The 14,013-nt window shown below is 50.3% G+C and overlaps 1 protein-coding gene across 4 annotated transcripts in view; it reads left to right on the forward strand.

Annotated features, from left to right (window-relative positions):
* ABTB3 (ankyrin repeat and BTB domain containing 3) overlaps positions 1–14,013 on the forward strand; it is a 292,977-nt gene that overhangs the window by 176,061 nt on the left and 102,903 nt on the right. For all 4 annotated transcript variants that reach the window (XM_051846044.2, XM_051846043.2, XM_051846041.2 and 1 more), the window contains exon 2: positions 4,818–4,967. In XM_051846044.2, the coding sequence (XP_051702004.1) occupies positions 4,818–4,967 (150 nt within the window). The remainder of the gene's footprint in view (positions 1–4,817; positions 4,968–14,013) is intronic.

The following is a 14,013-nucleotide window of genomic DNA, read 5'->3' on the forward strand; positions in this document are numbered from 1 at the left end:
GTGTGTGGGAACAGCGTCTTCTCCGGCATTCACTGTGGCCAGAGGCTTTGAGTACCTTGTCCTGTTAGAGCACCACGGTCAAGGGTTTAGCCCCTCTGCAGACACAAAAGGTCGGGCAAGAGAGCAGCTTAAGGGTTCAAGCTCAAGCTCTGTTGGAACCCAGGACATGCACGGCACCCTCTGTCCCCCAACCCCCACCCCTACCCCCACCCCACTAGGCCAGGCCCAGAGAGAGAAACCTTCTAACATTGGAAATACAAACACTCAAAGGCATTGATTTGTCATTTTTGTTATTAATTAATTAATTTATTTGAAAGGCTGAATGACTCAGAGAGAAGGAGAGAGGGAGGGATTTTTTTCCATCCACTGGTTCACTCCACAAATGACCACGACAGCCAACACTGGGTCAGGCTGAAGCCGGGAGCCTAGAACTCCATCCACATCTCTGACGTGGGTTCCAGGGGCCCAGGTACTTGGGCCATCTTCCATCTGCTTTCTCAGGCCCATTAACAGGGGGCTGGATCAGAAGCAAAGCAGCCAGGCCTTGAATCAGGGCTTGCATGGATGCTTGTATGGGTGGTGCTTTAACCCGCTATGGCACAACCCCAGCCGGTGACTGGTCATTTTGTAGACTCCACAGACTCTGAGAACTGAATGTACTGTACCCTCACAGAAATCACAACACCCCAAAATAGTGGAATTTCAGGGAGATCATGATGGCCTGAGCCCACTGTAGACCCTGGCTTATGTGCACCTGACCTCCCAGGAAGACCTCTCCTTTAGGTCTGGTTAAAGTCATACTTGAACCTGAGTCCTCTCTATCTTTGAACTTGGATCTTAATCATGCAGCCAAGGCTATCCTTGGTTCCAGTAATGGAAACTGATAAGTAATCCCAAACTCAGACCTGCACCTGACACTGAAGGATGATGCTGAGGCCACCTTATTGGCCCAGTTGATTTTTATCCAATAAATAAATAAATAGCCCCAGTTTATGTATATACTCCATGGAGAGTCTTAGAAAAAAGGCAAAGGAAGGCCTGATATGGAGTCTTTGCATAATAGATCAACTATGGGCTTCTCGAATCTCTCTAATCTACTTCTTAAAGCTTCTTGGAATAAATATGTTTTCAAGTTTGAATCTAAAAGAAGGAGGAATCATTTCAAAGGAAATTGTTTCTTCTCGTGATGAAAAAGTAGTCCAGAGCTGGGTTTGGACACGTTGACTCATCTGCATCTCTGAAAATGTATGCTGAGGACCTACTGTGTGCTCAGCACAGGGAAACAACTTTGAGGGACATTCTTTGTTGTATTTCGCTCCCTTCACTCACCCCCATCCGCAGCACCCCTGTAAGAGAGACAAGGCCAGGGCTACAACCCTCATTCCACAGAAGTCGACGCTGCAGCTCCCAGAGGCTCTGGTACCTGGCCCCGATAAGGTCTGGGTTCTGGACTCCAGGTCTCGTTCCCTCATGCCTCAACCACGTGTGAAGCAGTGTTTTACGATGTAGCTCTGGGGGCCGGTGTGTGGCCCAGCAGTTACGTCACCGTTCAGGGCACCTGCATCGCATGTAGGAGTGCTGGTTTGTGTCCTGGCCTCTCTGCTTCCGCTCCAGCTCCCTGCTCATGCGCACCCTGGGAGACAGCAGGTGATGGCTCAAGTGCTTGGGTCCCTGCCGCCCACGTGGGAGACTCAGATGGAGTTTCAGGCCCCCGACTTCAGCTTGGCCCAGTCCTGGCTGTTGTAGGCATTTGGGCGAAAGAACCAGTGGATGGAACCTCTCTTTTTCCATCTGCCTCTCTGTGTCTGTCACTGTGTATCTCTCTGCCATTCAAATAAAATGAAAATGAATGTGCTTCTTTTAAAAGATGCAAATCTGGTTTAGCTTGCAGCCATAATGCAGATACCGAGAAAGGCCATCCCTTGGGAACACTTGAGTCATTTATCCAGTCAGACAACTTCCTCTCCCCAGCGGTCAGGGCCTTGGAACCCAGGTCACTTGGCACACAGGTCATGATCAGCCGGTGCAGTCTGCGTCCAGCTCTTCACGAGGGACTAAGTCTCTGAATTAGACATCAAGGGCGCCGGGTGAGGAATTGACCTGAGATCCATTGCCATGGCAACAGCTACTTGGCTTAGCCTCTGACTTCATGTCTGGGCAGGTGAGCAGACAGGAGGAGGCACGGGTGACTCACAGGGCCCCTGCTTGGGGGCACCGGAGGATGACGCAGCTGTGACGGGAAAGGGTCTCGTCTCCCCGAAAGCACAGCGCCCCACGGTTGCCAGTTCCTGCCTGTGGTGAGCCATTAGCAGCTGAGAAAATCACTTGGTACTGCAGCTGGCCAGCATTTTTTATTCATAAGACAGAAGAAAAGAGAGGTGAAAAGGAGAGAAACAGATAAGGGTCGCTATGATTTGTCTTGAAATATTGTCATGCAAAACATGAAAAACCTGGTGTTTGTGTGTGTGCTGGGCTGACATAAGGTATACAGCACGTGTCACCTAATGCCAGGGCTGCTCTCGGAGAAATGCATCATTAGGCAATTTTGTCCTTATGTGAGCAGAATAGTGCTTTTACACAAACTAAGACAGACACCACATCCCCGGGTGATTAAATTGTATGCTGTCTGTGTAGGCTGTCATAGACCAAAATATTATATGATGCGGGATTATATTCTTTTTATTTCTTTAACTGAGGCCACCTCAATTTATTTTTCATTATTTATTTGAGAGACAGAAAGGCAGAACTCTGCCATCCACTGGTTTGCTCCCCAACAGCTGGGGCTGTGCCAGGCCAAATCCAGGAGCTAGGAACTCAAGTCCAGGCCTCCCACGCTGGTGGCAGGGACCCAAGGATTGGAGCCATCACCTGCTGCCTGGTGGGGCACACATGGGCAGCAGGCTGCTGTTGGAAGCCGAGTTGGGAACCTGATGCTGGTATTCCGCTGTGGGATGTGGGTATCTTAACCACTAGGCTAAATGCGCCCCCTAACATGGCTCAGTGTCAGAAGCATTTGAGAGTCCGGGGTTGTGCTGCAGTGGGTTAATCTGCCTCCTGCGACATCGGCCTGCCAAATTGGTGTGCTTGGCTCCTCTGCCTCCCATCCAGCTTCCTGCCAATGTACCTGGGAAGGCAGCAGAAGACAGTCCAGATCACCCGTGTGACAAACCGAGGTGGGGTTCCTGGCTTCTGGCTTTGGCTTGGCCCAGACTTGACTGTTGTGGCTATTTGGGGGAGTGAACCAGCAGATGGAAGCTACCTCTCTCTCTCTCTCTCTCTCTTGCTCTCTCTCTCTCCCCCCACCTCTCTCTGTCATTATGCTTTTCAAATAAGTAAATAAATCTTTATAAAAAGGGTTTGGAGGAAAAAATGGTTGGAGAACAAGCTTAGAAATTCACCTGACCGGATTCCTGGCTATAGGAACGGTAAAATCTCGCGGTCACTCATGTCAGCCATCCACTGCCCCTTGTTCCTCTGGGAGCCATCACTGTAGTCGCTCTCCCCACTGTCTCCGCCTCTGTCAAGTATAGAGGTTAAACGATCAGGGAAAATTGCGTGGCTCAGTGTGGCTGGAGCCATCAGCAGGGCGGCAGCAGCCCAAGGAGGTGCAAGCCAGGACCACCTCACAAAGTGACCGTCCTCAAAGGAGGGGCTTTGTTTGCTGAGCTTTTGTGATGTGAGCAGGGCAAGGGGTGCAACTGCTGACCTGGGCATTCTGTCCCTCCTCCCCTGGGGACAAGGTCTCAGTCACCCAGTGCCTGTTTGTTGTCCCCACATCATCTCTTCAGGGACTTTGTAAATGACTGAGATGTGACTTCTGCTTCTTTTGCATCCCCCAAATGCCCAATAGCATTGGAAACACATAAATGCTCCCCGTATATGACCGGCTGCTTCTTGAGGTCCCTGATAAGACATCACACCATCCTCTTGTTATTTGTGTGTGGTGCGGTGGTTGCGCGAGTACCGGTCCCTCCGCATTGCTGTCTCCAGCATCACTCGGGCGGGGATGATGGGCACCCTGCCCATCACTGTATCCTCTGTCCTCAACGTAGCACAATGCCAGCCTGGTCATTGTAGCTCTGTGAGTGGTACGTGGCGGGTGTATCTGTCAGTCTGTACGATAAGAATGACGAGGAACAAAGAGACCCAGGCTCTCAGAGCACACACCACAGACGTTCTGGGCAGCTCTAAGCTGCAGGCTGGTTCTGGGTCTGCTTGGTGTGTCTCTCACCCTAGACCAGCAGGCTAGCAAGGGCACATGCTTCATGTGATGATGGCACGGGTGCCAGGAAGCAGGCAGTGCCTGGGCTTTTGGTTCCCTTGTGTCCATTGACCTTGGACAAAAGGAAGCCAAATAGATCAGCCCCAGGAAGCAAAGATGTGCACTCTGCATCGGGGCAGGGGGTGATGAACAGAAGAGGGAGCATTGCTGAGTAGTCTGCACGAGTAAGCTCTGAGGTCCCCGCTATGTGGTGATGGAATGGAAAGGGAGGGACGGGGAAAGCGAGTCCCCAGAAGCTGTGGCCAGCAGAGAAGGGAGAACGAGGGCAGTGACCATCTGCTGCCCCAGGAGCATCTCTGGGCGGGTAGAATCACTGCCAGACCCAGGGGAGAAGTCTGTTGTGTGTGTCCCAGTCACAGTCCAGGACCGTCAAATAGCCGGACATCCATTTCTAAAGGGAGCCCAGAGCATCGGTCCCCGGTCCCCATGTTGGCTTTGCAGTCCCAGCTGCGGTGAACTTTGGGGGCGTGTGGGGTTTTGCACACCACCCTTGGGTGACATAAAGCTGACGCTGTTTCTTTGTCTCTGGCCGCAGGGGTGCTGTGCCTGCCAGACAGCCTGAACCTTCACAGGGACCCCCAGCGCTCCAGCAAGCCAGGAGAACTGCCCATGTTCAGCCAGTCGGAGTTGCGCACCATCGAGCAGTCCCTGCTGGCCACCCGTGTGGGCAGCATCGCGGAGCTGAGTAAGTGGCCGCTGGTTCTCCAGCCCTTGGGCACACATCACAGCCTATGTCTGTCTGTCTGTCTCTCTCTCTCTCTCTCTCTCTCTCTCTGTTTCTCTGTCATCCCACACGGCCCCAGTGCCAACCCCTCAGGACACTGCTTTGTAACCAGCCAGGTGGCCCCCTTTATTAAACACCTGCTGTGTACACCAGACAGTGCCCGTGGCAGTGAGGAAGGCAGAGCCCCGTAGGCCTGGGAAGTTTCCTGGCTGTGCCACCCCCCCCCCCACATGTAGCTCAAATCCCTACTCTTTTCTGAGTCTCCATTTCCTTGTCTAGAAAATGGAGGAAACAATCAGCCCTAACTCGGAATGCACCCCTAGCTCGTGGTCCAGTGAGCTGCCACCAGGACCGGGTCTGCACGCTGGCTGACATCATCAGAGTTTTGTGAATGGTGGCTGTCCACAATTTAGTTCCATGACAGGGTCCACTGAAAGCATGGGTGGGGTCTGAGCCAAAGTCCCAGTCTGGTTGGTAGGAAAAGCCACCATCTTCAGTGTTGCTTCCAAGTGTCCCAACCCCTACCTCCAGACGCCATCTTCTTCTCTGTCCCTCTGGCCCCATCTTGCTCCTTGGCGATAGCAAGAACACCCCCAGGACCTTTGCATATTCTGTTCTCGCTGCCTGAACAGCTCTTCTTCCAGATATCCACGTGGCTTGCACCAGGGCGACCTTCAGGTTTCTCCATAAAATATTACCTACTCCATGAGGCTTTCTCTGACCTCTGTTTAAAGTTATTATAACACCCTGAGGACCCAGGCTTACTCAGCACAGGTAGCAATAACACAATCTGTAGAGAAGTGGCTGAGAAGGTGCACGTGTCCTTTTCATGGTTGTGGGGACCTGGAAGTCTGCGACCAAGGTGCAGCATCATTCAGGTCCTGGTGACGGCTGGGGACAGGCAGGTGGCCACCTTCTTGCTATGCTGTCACCATGATGATGGTGATGATGATGATGATGATGTGAGAGGGAGGGAGGGAGGGAGGGACAGAGGGAGGGATGGAGGGAGGGAGGAGAGGAAAGGAGAAGAGAGATATCTCCCTCTTCTTTCAAGGCTACTGCCCATCATGAGGGCCCTACCCTCTCGGACTCATCTAACCCCAGTCACCTGCCAGAGACGCCACCCCCAACCCTCATCATGCTGGGGCTCAGGGCTTCAGCACAAGGATCTGGGGAACCCACAGTCCATCTCGAAACAACCCTGTGCCCCTCAGCACTTGGCTTCTGTCCCCAGCACTTGTCATCCCACGACTGCTCTCTATTTTTGTGTTTTTAAGTCATGGCTTCATTGAGATACGGCTTGTGTACAGTCCACTTAGGCAAAGGATATAATTCCATCATTTTTAGTGTGTGTTCCAAGCTGGGCAATCATAACCATGATCAATTCTAGAACATTTCAGACCCAGCAGGAAACCCAGTACCCAGTAGCAGCCCCGCCCCTGCCCCCCACCCCCGTCACATTCCACCATGCTTGCCGCTAAATTCTCCCTAAAAGTCGAAGCATTTGATAGGGTCACTCATGTAACCCAGCACCAGGAAAAGGCCTTCAAGAAGAAAGAGAAAGGCAGAGAGAAGGAGAGAACCCCCAGAGTGGGGTGGCCCAGATTTGAGGTCAAATCACATAAAGATTTGCCACACCAACATCCCCGCCCCCAACTCAGGGCCACACTGTACCACCTAGAGGAACACGACATTGCATTCATTTATGATCCAGTTGATTGTCTGACAGTTCATCTCCTTTGTCAGTTCCTCATGACACTGGGGCGTGGATCTCAGAAAAGCAAGATTATGATACAGTGGGAGTTGGTATTGAAATCCCAGCAAATCCTGAACCATACAGGGACTCGGAACCCAGAAAGCTACTTGGGCCCATTCCCGAAGGAATTCCCTGCATAGCCACGTTGACATCCTTCTCTGAGCAGCTCTGGGAAGGGCGTCAGCAGCTGATCTGAGCCTGAGGGTCCCCAGAGGTTGCTTTCCTGGCCCCTGTGTTTGTGCATTGCACTTCTGTTCTCTTCCAAAGCCTGAAGTCCCGTGACAGCTCCAGCCACGGGGCCTTTCTGCCACCGATCGCCTGAGCAATCTCACACTTTTGGGTGCTGTGACCCCTTCGGCGATCTGCTGAAGCTGAAGACCCCCTGTCTCGGGGTAGTATTTTTAGATGCTTAACATATATAGGATTATGCAGGAAGCCAATCATGTTACAAGTCACTTATCTTTTTATTTCTTTATTAATCTCAATTCACTTATCAAAATAGTTTAACATATCAACTCTTTAGTACAATTTAGCATGTTGTTTGCAATGTACAATTTCCAGGCTGAGTTTCTTTAAGTGGAACAAGAACATAAAACATGTGTGAGCAAACCTGAACGCACAATCCTGGAACAGTGTTAGGATCTCTGCCCGCCCCAATGTGGGTGATAGTCTCATCTAATTTAACGAGCTGCTTAGTGCCTTGCCTTTATGGAATCTTTCCAAAGAATGCAGCATAGTTTTCAGAGGAACAGGGATTTTCCTCTTGGTAATCACATTTCATCAGTGTATGTACTTTCTTTTTTTCCTTCTTTTTTGGGGGGGAAACTTAATTAACTTTAAAGAGGAACCCAAGAATGATATATCTTTTACAAGTACTTAGACATAACTATAGCTTATGAGCCATAAAAATATCCTCCACTTAAAACACTAAAACAAAGTAAAACTTTGAGAATAAGTTTTACTATTATCTCTCATAATCCAACTCTTTGAGGACAGAGGTCCTGCTTGGGGAGTTAGTGCACAGTGACTCCTGTTGTTAACAATTAACACTCTTATGTATGACATCAGTGATCACCTGAGGCTCTTGACATGAAATGCCTAGGCTTCTTTTGCATCCACAAACCCCTTCAGTATTTAGACAAGGCCATAGCAAAGTGGGAGTTCTCTTCTGCCTTCAGAGAAAAGTACCTCCACTTCTTTCCACTGGGGTCTCACCCACAGAGGTCCTTCATGTAGGATACTTTTTGCCACAGTGTCTTGGCTTTCTATGCATGAAATGCTTCTTGGGTTTTTCAGCCAGCCCAGAATGCCTTAAGGGCTGATTCTGAGGTCAGAGTGCTACTTAAAGTGATTGTCATTCTATGTGTCTGCTTATCAAAATAGTTTAATCTAAATAATGATGAAGGGGCCTTCACTGTGGCACAGTAAGGAAAGCCACTACCTGCAGTGCCAGAATCCCATATGAGCACTGGTCCAAGTCCCAGCTTCTCTACTTCTGATGCAGCTCCCTTCTAATTCCCCTGGGAAAGCAGCAGCTGATTGCCCAAGTGCTTGGCCCCTACACCCATGTGGGAGATCCAGAATATGCTCCTGGCTTCTGATCGGCCCAGCTCCAGCACTGCAGCCATTTGGGGAGTGATCTTGTGGATGAAGGATCCCTGGGTGTGTGTGTGTGTGTGTGTGTGCATGTGATTATCTCAAATCAATCAGTCAATCTTTTAAAAAATGTCCTCACAGGGCATTCAGATGCAGGGGAACCCAGGCAGTACCCCTGGAGAACATGGCCCTAAGAAGAAATGCCACCCATTTGGAACACCGTTAATTTCCAGGATCTGAGCATGACCCTGGAAATGTAGGATCTGGCTGCAGAGTTGGGCCACAGCTGTGTGGCTCTAATCCTGGAGGAGGTCCCCACACCAGGTGACCCATACCCATGATCCCCTGGGGTCTCAAAGCTTGTCCCAGGATATCTCAAAGGCCCCTCCTGGTCTCTAGCACCTGGATTGGGGCCCTGCTAATTCTGGTGCTTTCTTCAAAGACAGGATTTGCTAAACAAACCTGTAGGTCACCTAAGCAGGCAGCCTGCAGGAGCAGCTCTGTAGAAATTGTTTTTAATGGTGATTTGCTCTGTAAGTTAAAGGCTGTGGCCCCCCATGCTGACTTTTGCATATGAACTGTGGGCCCACAAGTGGGTGTTGCTAATTGTGGCTGGGTTTGGTGCAGTCATAGGCCAGCCCCGTAGACAGCATGCACAGAAGTGCTTTGCTCAGTCCCCTCGGCAGCTGAAGGGAATGAAGTTGCCTGTGTCCTGATCCGACTGTAATTTAGACCGGCTTGCTCTGGGGTCTGAATCAACACGCCTTGCTTTCCCTGTGTCCACAGAGCCGTTCTTCAGATTCAAACGTTACTCTGCCGACAAACGGTAGAAAGCAGTTCTTCCAGCAAAGGGGAGATGAAGAGAATTCCTTCTCGGCCATCTCCATTCTTTTTGAAACAGCAACTTGGCTGACCAAGGTCAAGAACAGAGCCCCTTTGGAAAAAAAAAAAAAGATTTATTTATTTGAAAGGCAGAGAGAGAGAATATCTGCCATGCACTGGTTCACTCCCCACCTGGGGCTGGACCAAGCTGAAGCCAGGAGCTAGAACTCCATCCGGGTCGCCCGCGTGGGTGGCAGGGGCCCAGGCTGTGGGCCATCATCTGTGGTGTTTCCAGGCACATTAGCAGGGAGCAGAGCCCCTTCTTCACAGCTAATGATGATCATAGCAGCAGCTGGTGCTTCTTGGACTAGGGAACTAGAATAAATCTTTACAAGAATTACATCCAATATGTTGTTACCCCCATTATGACACGGGAAAGGAAGCTAGAGGGGGTTCAAGAGCTTGTCCAGGACCCACCACACCTGAGCATTAGGGCTTGGGACGGAACCCGGCTTCCGTGGGCACAGCTTCCACACCTCCTTCTTTGACTGTGCTCCCGCCAGGGGAGGCCAGCAGCTGCTGCAACCTGAGAGCCGCCTCTGGGAGGTCAAGTTCATGGTCAGGACTGGATCACCCCGTCCAGCTCCGAGATCGGCAGAGCGCTCTGTGGGCTGCACGGCGGATGCTGTTCTCTAACTGCCTGGACATTCACAACAGTGACCGAGTGCCTAGACAAGGGACCGCCACTGCCACCACCGGCCCCTGCAGCCTGGTTCTTCTCCCATCACCCCTCCCTCTCTCCTCGGGGCGTCGTATTAAAATCCAGACCTGCCTTTCTCAGCTGGAATGGCCAGAGCCACTGCCCTTTGTCCAGCCTGTTAGGGCTTAGGGATGAAGACACATTCCAGCCGGCGCTGCGGCTCAATAGACTAATCCTCCGCCTTGCAGCGCTGGCCTTGAACTTCACTGTTGTCCTAGAGTCTTCTGAACCAGGGCAGGCCGGGGGGAAGCAGGTGCACCCCAGGCTCCCGCCGAGGCCATGGGGAAGCAGAGGCCCTGGCTGCTCCCACTTTAGTCCCATCCAACTCCATGTTTTGTCCTCTGAGCTCTTGGCTAGGCTCTTCCGCCTGTCACCCCAGCCTTGCCCTCAAGCACGCAATTAAATCTCCAGCTGACAGTCATTAATCATAGTCTTTGCTTCTTGTTCTTTAAAGGAAAAACACGAGGGCTTCATTGCAAAATGTCTCTGCCTGTTGTCTTCTCACACTAGACTGTGAACTTGAGGTCCCCACCCCAGTAGGCAATGGAAACAGACCCATGTACAAGTACATAAGAAGGTTTTCTGGGTTCTCTCTCCTCAGTGTCTCCGGCACACACACACACACATATGCACCCACACATACACACAAACACACACACACACACACACATGGACGCACAGATATGCACACACATACACAGCCCTTCTTGCTTGGACAGAGTCCATGCAGATGTGCTATTATCAGAGGGCCCTGCTGCCTCCTGCCCCAGGGTGTACCTGCAACCTTCTCAGGCGGCAAAGTCACCACTGGCTTCTTTTTTTTTAATTAATTAATTAATTTATTATCTTTAATCCAGTGTGCAAAATTATTATAAATAATTTTGGAAAAGTGTGCCTTTCTTGGCTGAGCCGATTACTTGATGGGGGTGAAGCAGGAGGCGTGGTGGCTCCGATGTCACATGCCAGGTCAGCCGTGCTTCATGAGTTTGTAGGTGATAGAGGCCACGGGCTGCTTGATATGTTTTGAATGTACCACTCATGCTTCCACCACAGGGCCTTTGCACCTGCTGCTCCTGACACTCCCAAGGTTCTTCCTGCACCTCATTCAGTGTCACTGCCTCAGAGAGACCCTTCTCTGACTGCCCACCCACTTATCCGTTCCTCGTCACTCTCTATAGCTCTACCTACCCTAATTCCCTTCTTGGCACCTGTTAGCGCCTGGCATATTTGCTTTCTGTCTCCCCTACTAAGACAAGAAATCACATGAGAGCTGAGATTTTAGCATCGCTGTATCCCCAAAGCCCAGAACAAGGTCTAGCACACAGTAGGACTGAATGAATATTTGATAAACGAGTGAATGAGTGAGTGACAAGTTTCCCACCAAATCCAGAGCTCAGCCTTCATTGTTCCATCTCTGTTCCTCCTCCTCTCCTTTTCCACAAAAACAAATCTTATTACTTCATTCCTAGATTTTACGTGTGATCTGATGTTTTCTTTCTCACATCTCCCTCCCCCCTCCCTCCCTCCCTCCATCCTTCCCTCCCTCCCTCCCTCCCTCCCTCCTTCCCTTTCCTCCTCCCTCCCTCCCTCCCTCCCTTTTTCCCTCTCTTCCTGCTTCCCTCTTTCCATGTATTCCTCTTTATCTGTCTTCCAAGGGAAGGGTTTTGGAAAGTGGAGTTCAACAACTGGTTTTGATGCTAGTGAGGGCCTCAGTTGCCTCGACTGTGCTGTGTGACCCAGGACAAGTGACTTGGTCATCCTGGTCCCCAGTTTGACCATCCATGGAAAGAGAGTGAAGACACCTCCTCCCCAGGGTTGCAGAAGTTTTGAGAAGGTGCGACAGTGAGTGGTAGCTGGCCAGGAATGAAATAAAGAGTAGGGATGGAGGTGGAGGTGCTGACTGAACATGGGTTTGGGCAGTGAGCCATGTGACCTTGGTCTCAGGGCATTCTCACCTGGCACACAGGAGCGCCGGCTTCCTGGGGGCTGCACAGGCAAGCCTGATCCGGGTCGGTCTTAGCACAGCATTTCCCAATGGGTGGCATAGGATGATGGCAGGTGATACACAAAACACTTTGTAATTTTATCTGCTATGTATTTTTTATGAGTATGAGAAAATATTGGTTTTCCACTTATGGCGCCAGCACAGAATTTCCTTTTAAAATGAATTTATTGGTTTGAAAGGAGCCAATTTAAAGAAAAGTATTAAGTAAATAAGTTGTACCAGCCATGCACACATATGAGCAACACCATGACAGTGAGTCCCAAACGGCTGACACTTGGGAGTGGGGCTATTAGTGAAGTGAATCTCAGGTAGGCTCCTAGGACCGACATGCGGCTGCCCAAACCCGAGGCAATGAGTGACAGTGGATTCGGTGTTTAGGGCAAATGGGGGAAAAACAGATGATACATAGAGACCAGGATCTGACATGGAGTTCTATCTCCCATGATCAGCCTTCCTCAGAGACATCCTTGGGGCCTCTGATCAAGGGAGTGAGCTGATGGCCATGTTGGTGTTGATGACAATGATGGTGATAACAGTGATGGTGGTGATGGTAATAGTGATGATGGCAATGATGGTGGTGGTGGTGATGGTGGTGATGGTGAGTGATGATGACAATGATAGTGATTACAGTGATGGTGATGGTGATGATGGCAATGATGGTGATGATGGTGGTGATGGTGGTGGTGGTGGTGGTGATGGTGATGTGATGGTGATGATGGTGATAGTGATGATGACAATGATGGTGGTGATGGTGACAGTGATGATGGCAATGATGTGGTGGTGATGGTGGTGGTGGTGGTGATGGCAATGATGATAATGGTGGTGGTGGTGATGGTGATGATGGCAATGAAGTGGTAGTGGTGATGGTGATAGTGATGATGACAATGATGGTGGTGGTGATGGTGATGATGGTGGTGGTGGTGATGGTGATGATGGCAATGATGGTGATGGTGGTGGTGGTGGTGGTGATGATGGCAATGATGATAATGGTGGTGGTGGTGATGGTAATGATGGCAATGAAGTGGTAGTGGTGGTGGTGATGGTGATAGTGATGATGACAATGATGGTGGTGGTGATGGTGATGATGGTGATGATGGTGATGGTGGTAGTGATGACAATGATGGTGATGGTGGTGGTGGTGATGATGGCAATGATGATAATGCTGGTGGTGGTGATGGTGATGGTGATGATAATGGAGACAATGGTGATGAATGACGATGGTGACGATTGTGGTGATGGTGATGATGGAAATTATGGTAATGATGATGATGGTTATAAGAGAACAACCATATTCAATGCCCCTTAATCCCTTAAATGTACCAGACCCTATTCCAAGTGCTTCAAGTATTAATATGCATCTCCTCATTTAATAGTCTGAGTGCTATCATTATCCCCATTTTTTCAGGTGAAGAAACGAAGGGTAGGTACTTTATATGTACTATGCATGTAATCCACACAAGTGCATTGGGTCATCTCCACTTGCAGAGGTGTTAGTAACTCACCTGCATACAGTGGGTTCATGGCAGCTTGGCAGTTCAGTTCCAGGCAGTCTAAGTCCCAAGAGCGTGTTCCTCACCACCATGCAACACTGCCCCTTGGAAGAGGATAATGAGGGAGGCTCGTTCTCTGCCCCTGAGGCTCTGTAGGAAAAGCAGATATGTGTAGACAATTAGCCATGAAATGCAACAAAATTGACAAGGAACAAGTTAGACTTTATTAGCAGGTGTTGTGGGTCCACAGCCAGCAGAGAGCGGTGGGGAAGGCTGCATCTCACTTGGGCTGGCTCATCCTGGAGGACTCTGTGGGAGGCATGGCATCAGGTCACCATCTAAAGGTCTGACGGTCTTCTTTCAGTCATTGGGAGAGTGAATCCAATGTGAGAAAACAGTGAGAATAAAAGCAGGGAATTTGCAGGTACTGGGTGAGCCCAGGCAGTGGTGAGAAGCACTCCCCACCCAGCAGGCTTCCCAGCACCTGGGGGAAGTGAAGGGCTGGGATAGGGCCCCAAACACCAACCCTTTCCTCTTCTCCACTGCCTTTTGGTTTGTCTTGTTTTGAACTGTTTAAT

Source organism: Oryctolagus cuniculus, chromosome 11, assembly GCF_964237555.1.
Source record: "Oryctolagus cuniculus chromosome 11, mOryCun1.1, whole genome shotgun sequence".
Classification (NCBI taxonomy): Eukaryota; Metazoa; Chordata; class Mammalia; order Lagomorpha; family Leporidae; genus Oryctolagus; species Oryctolagus cuniculus.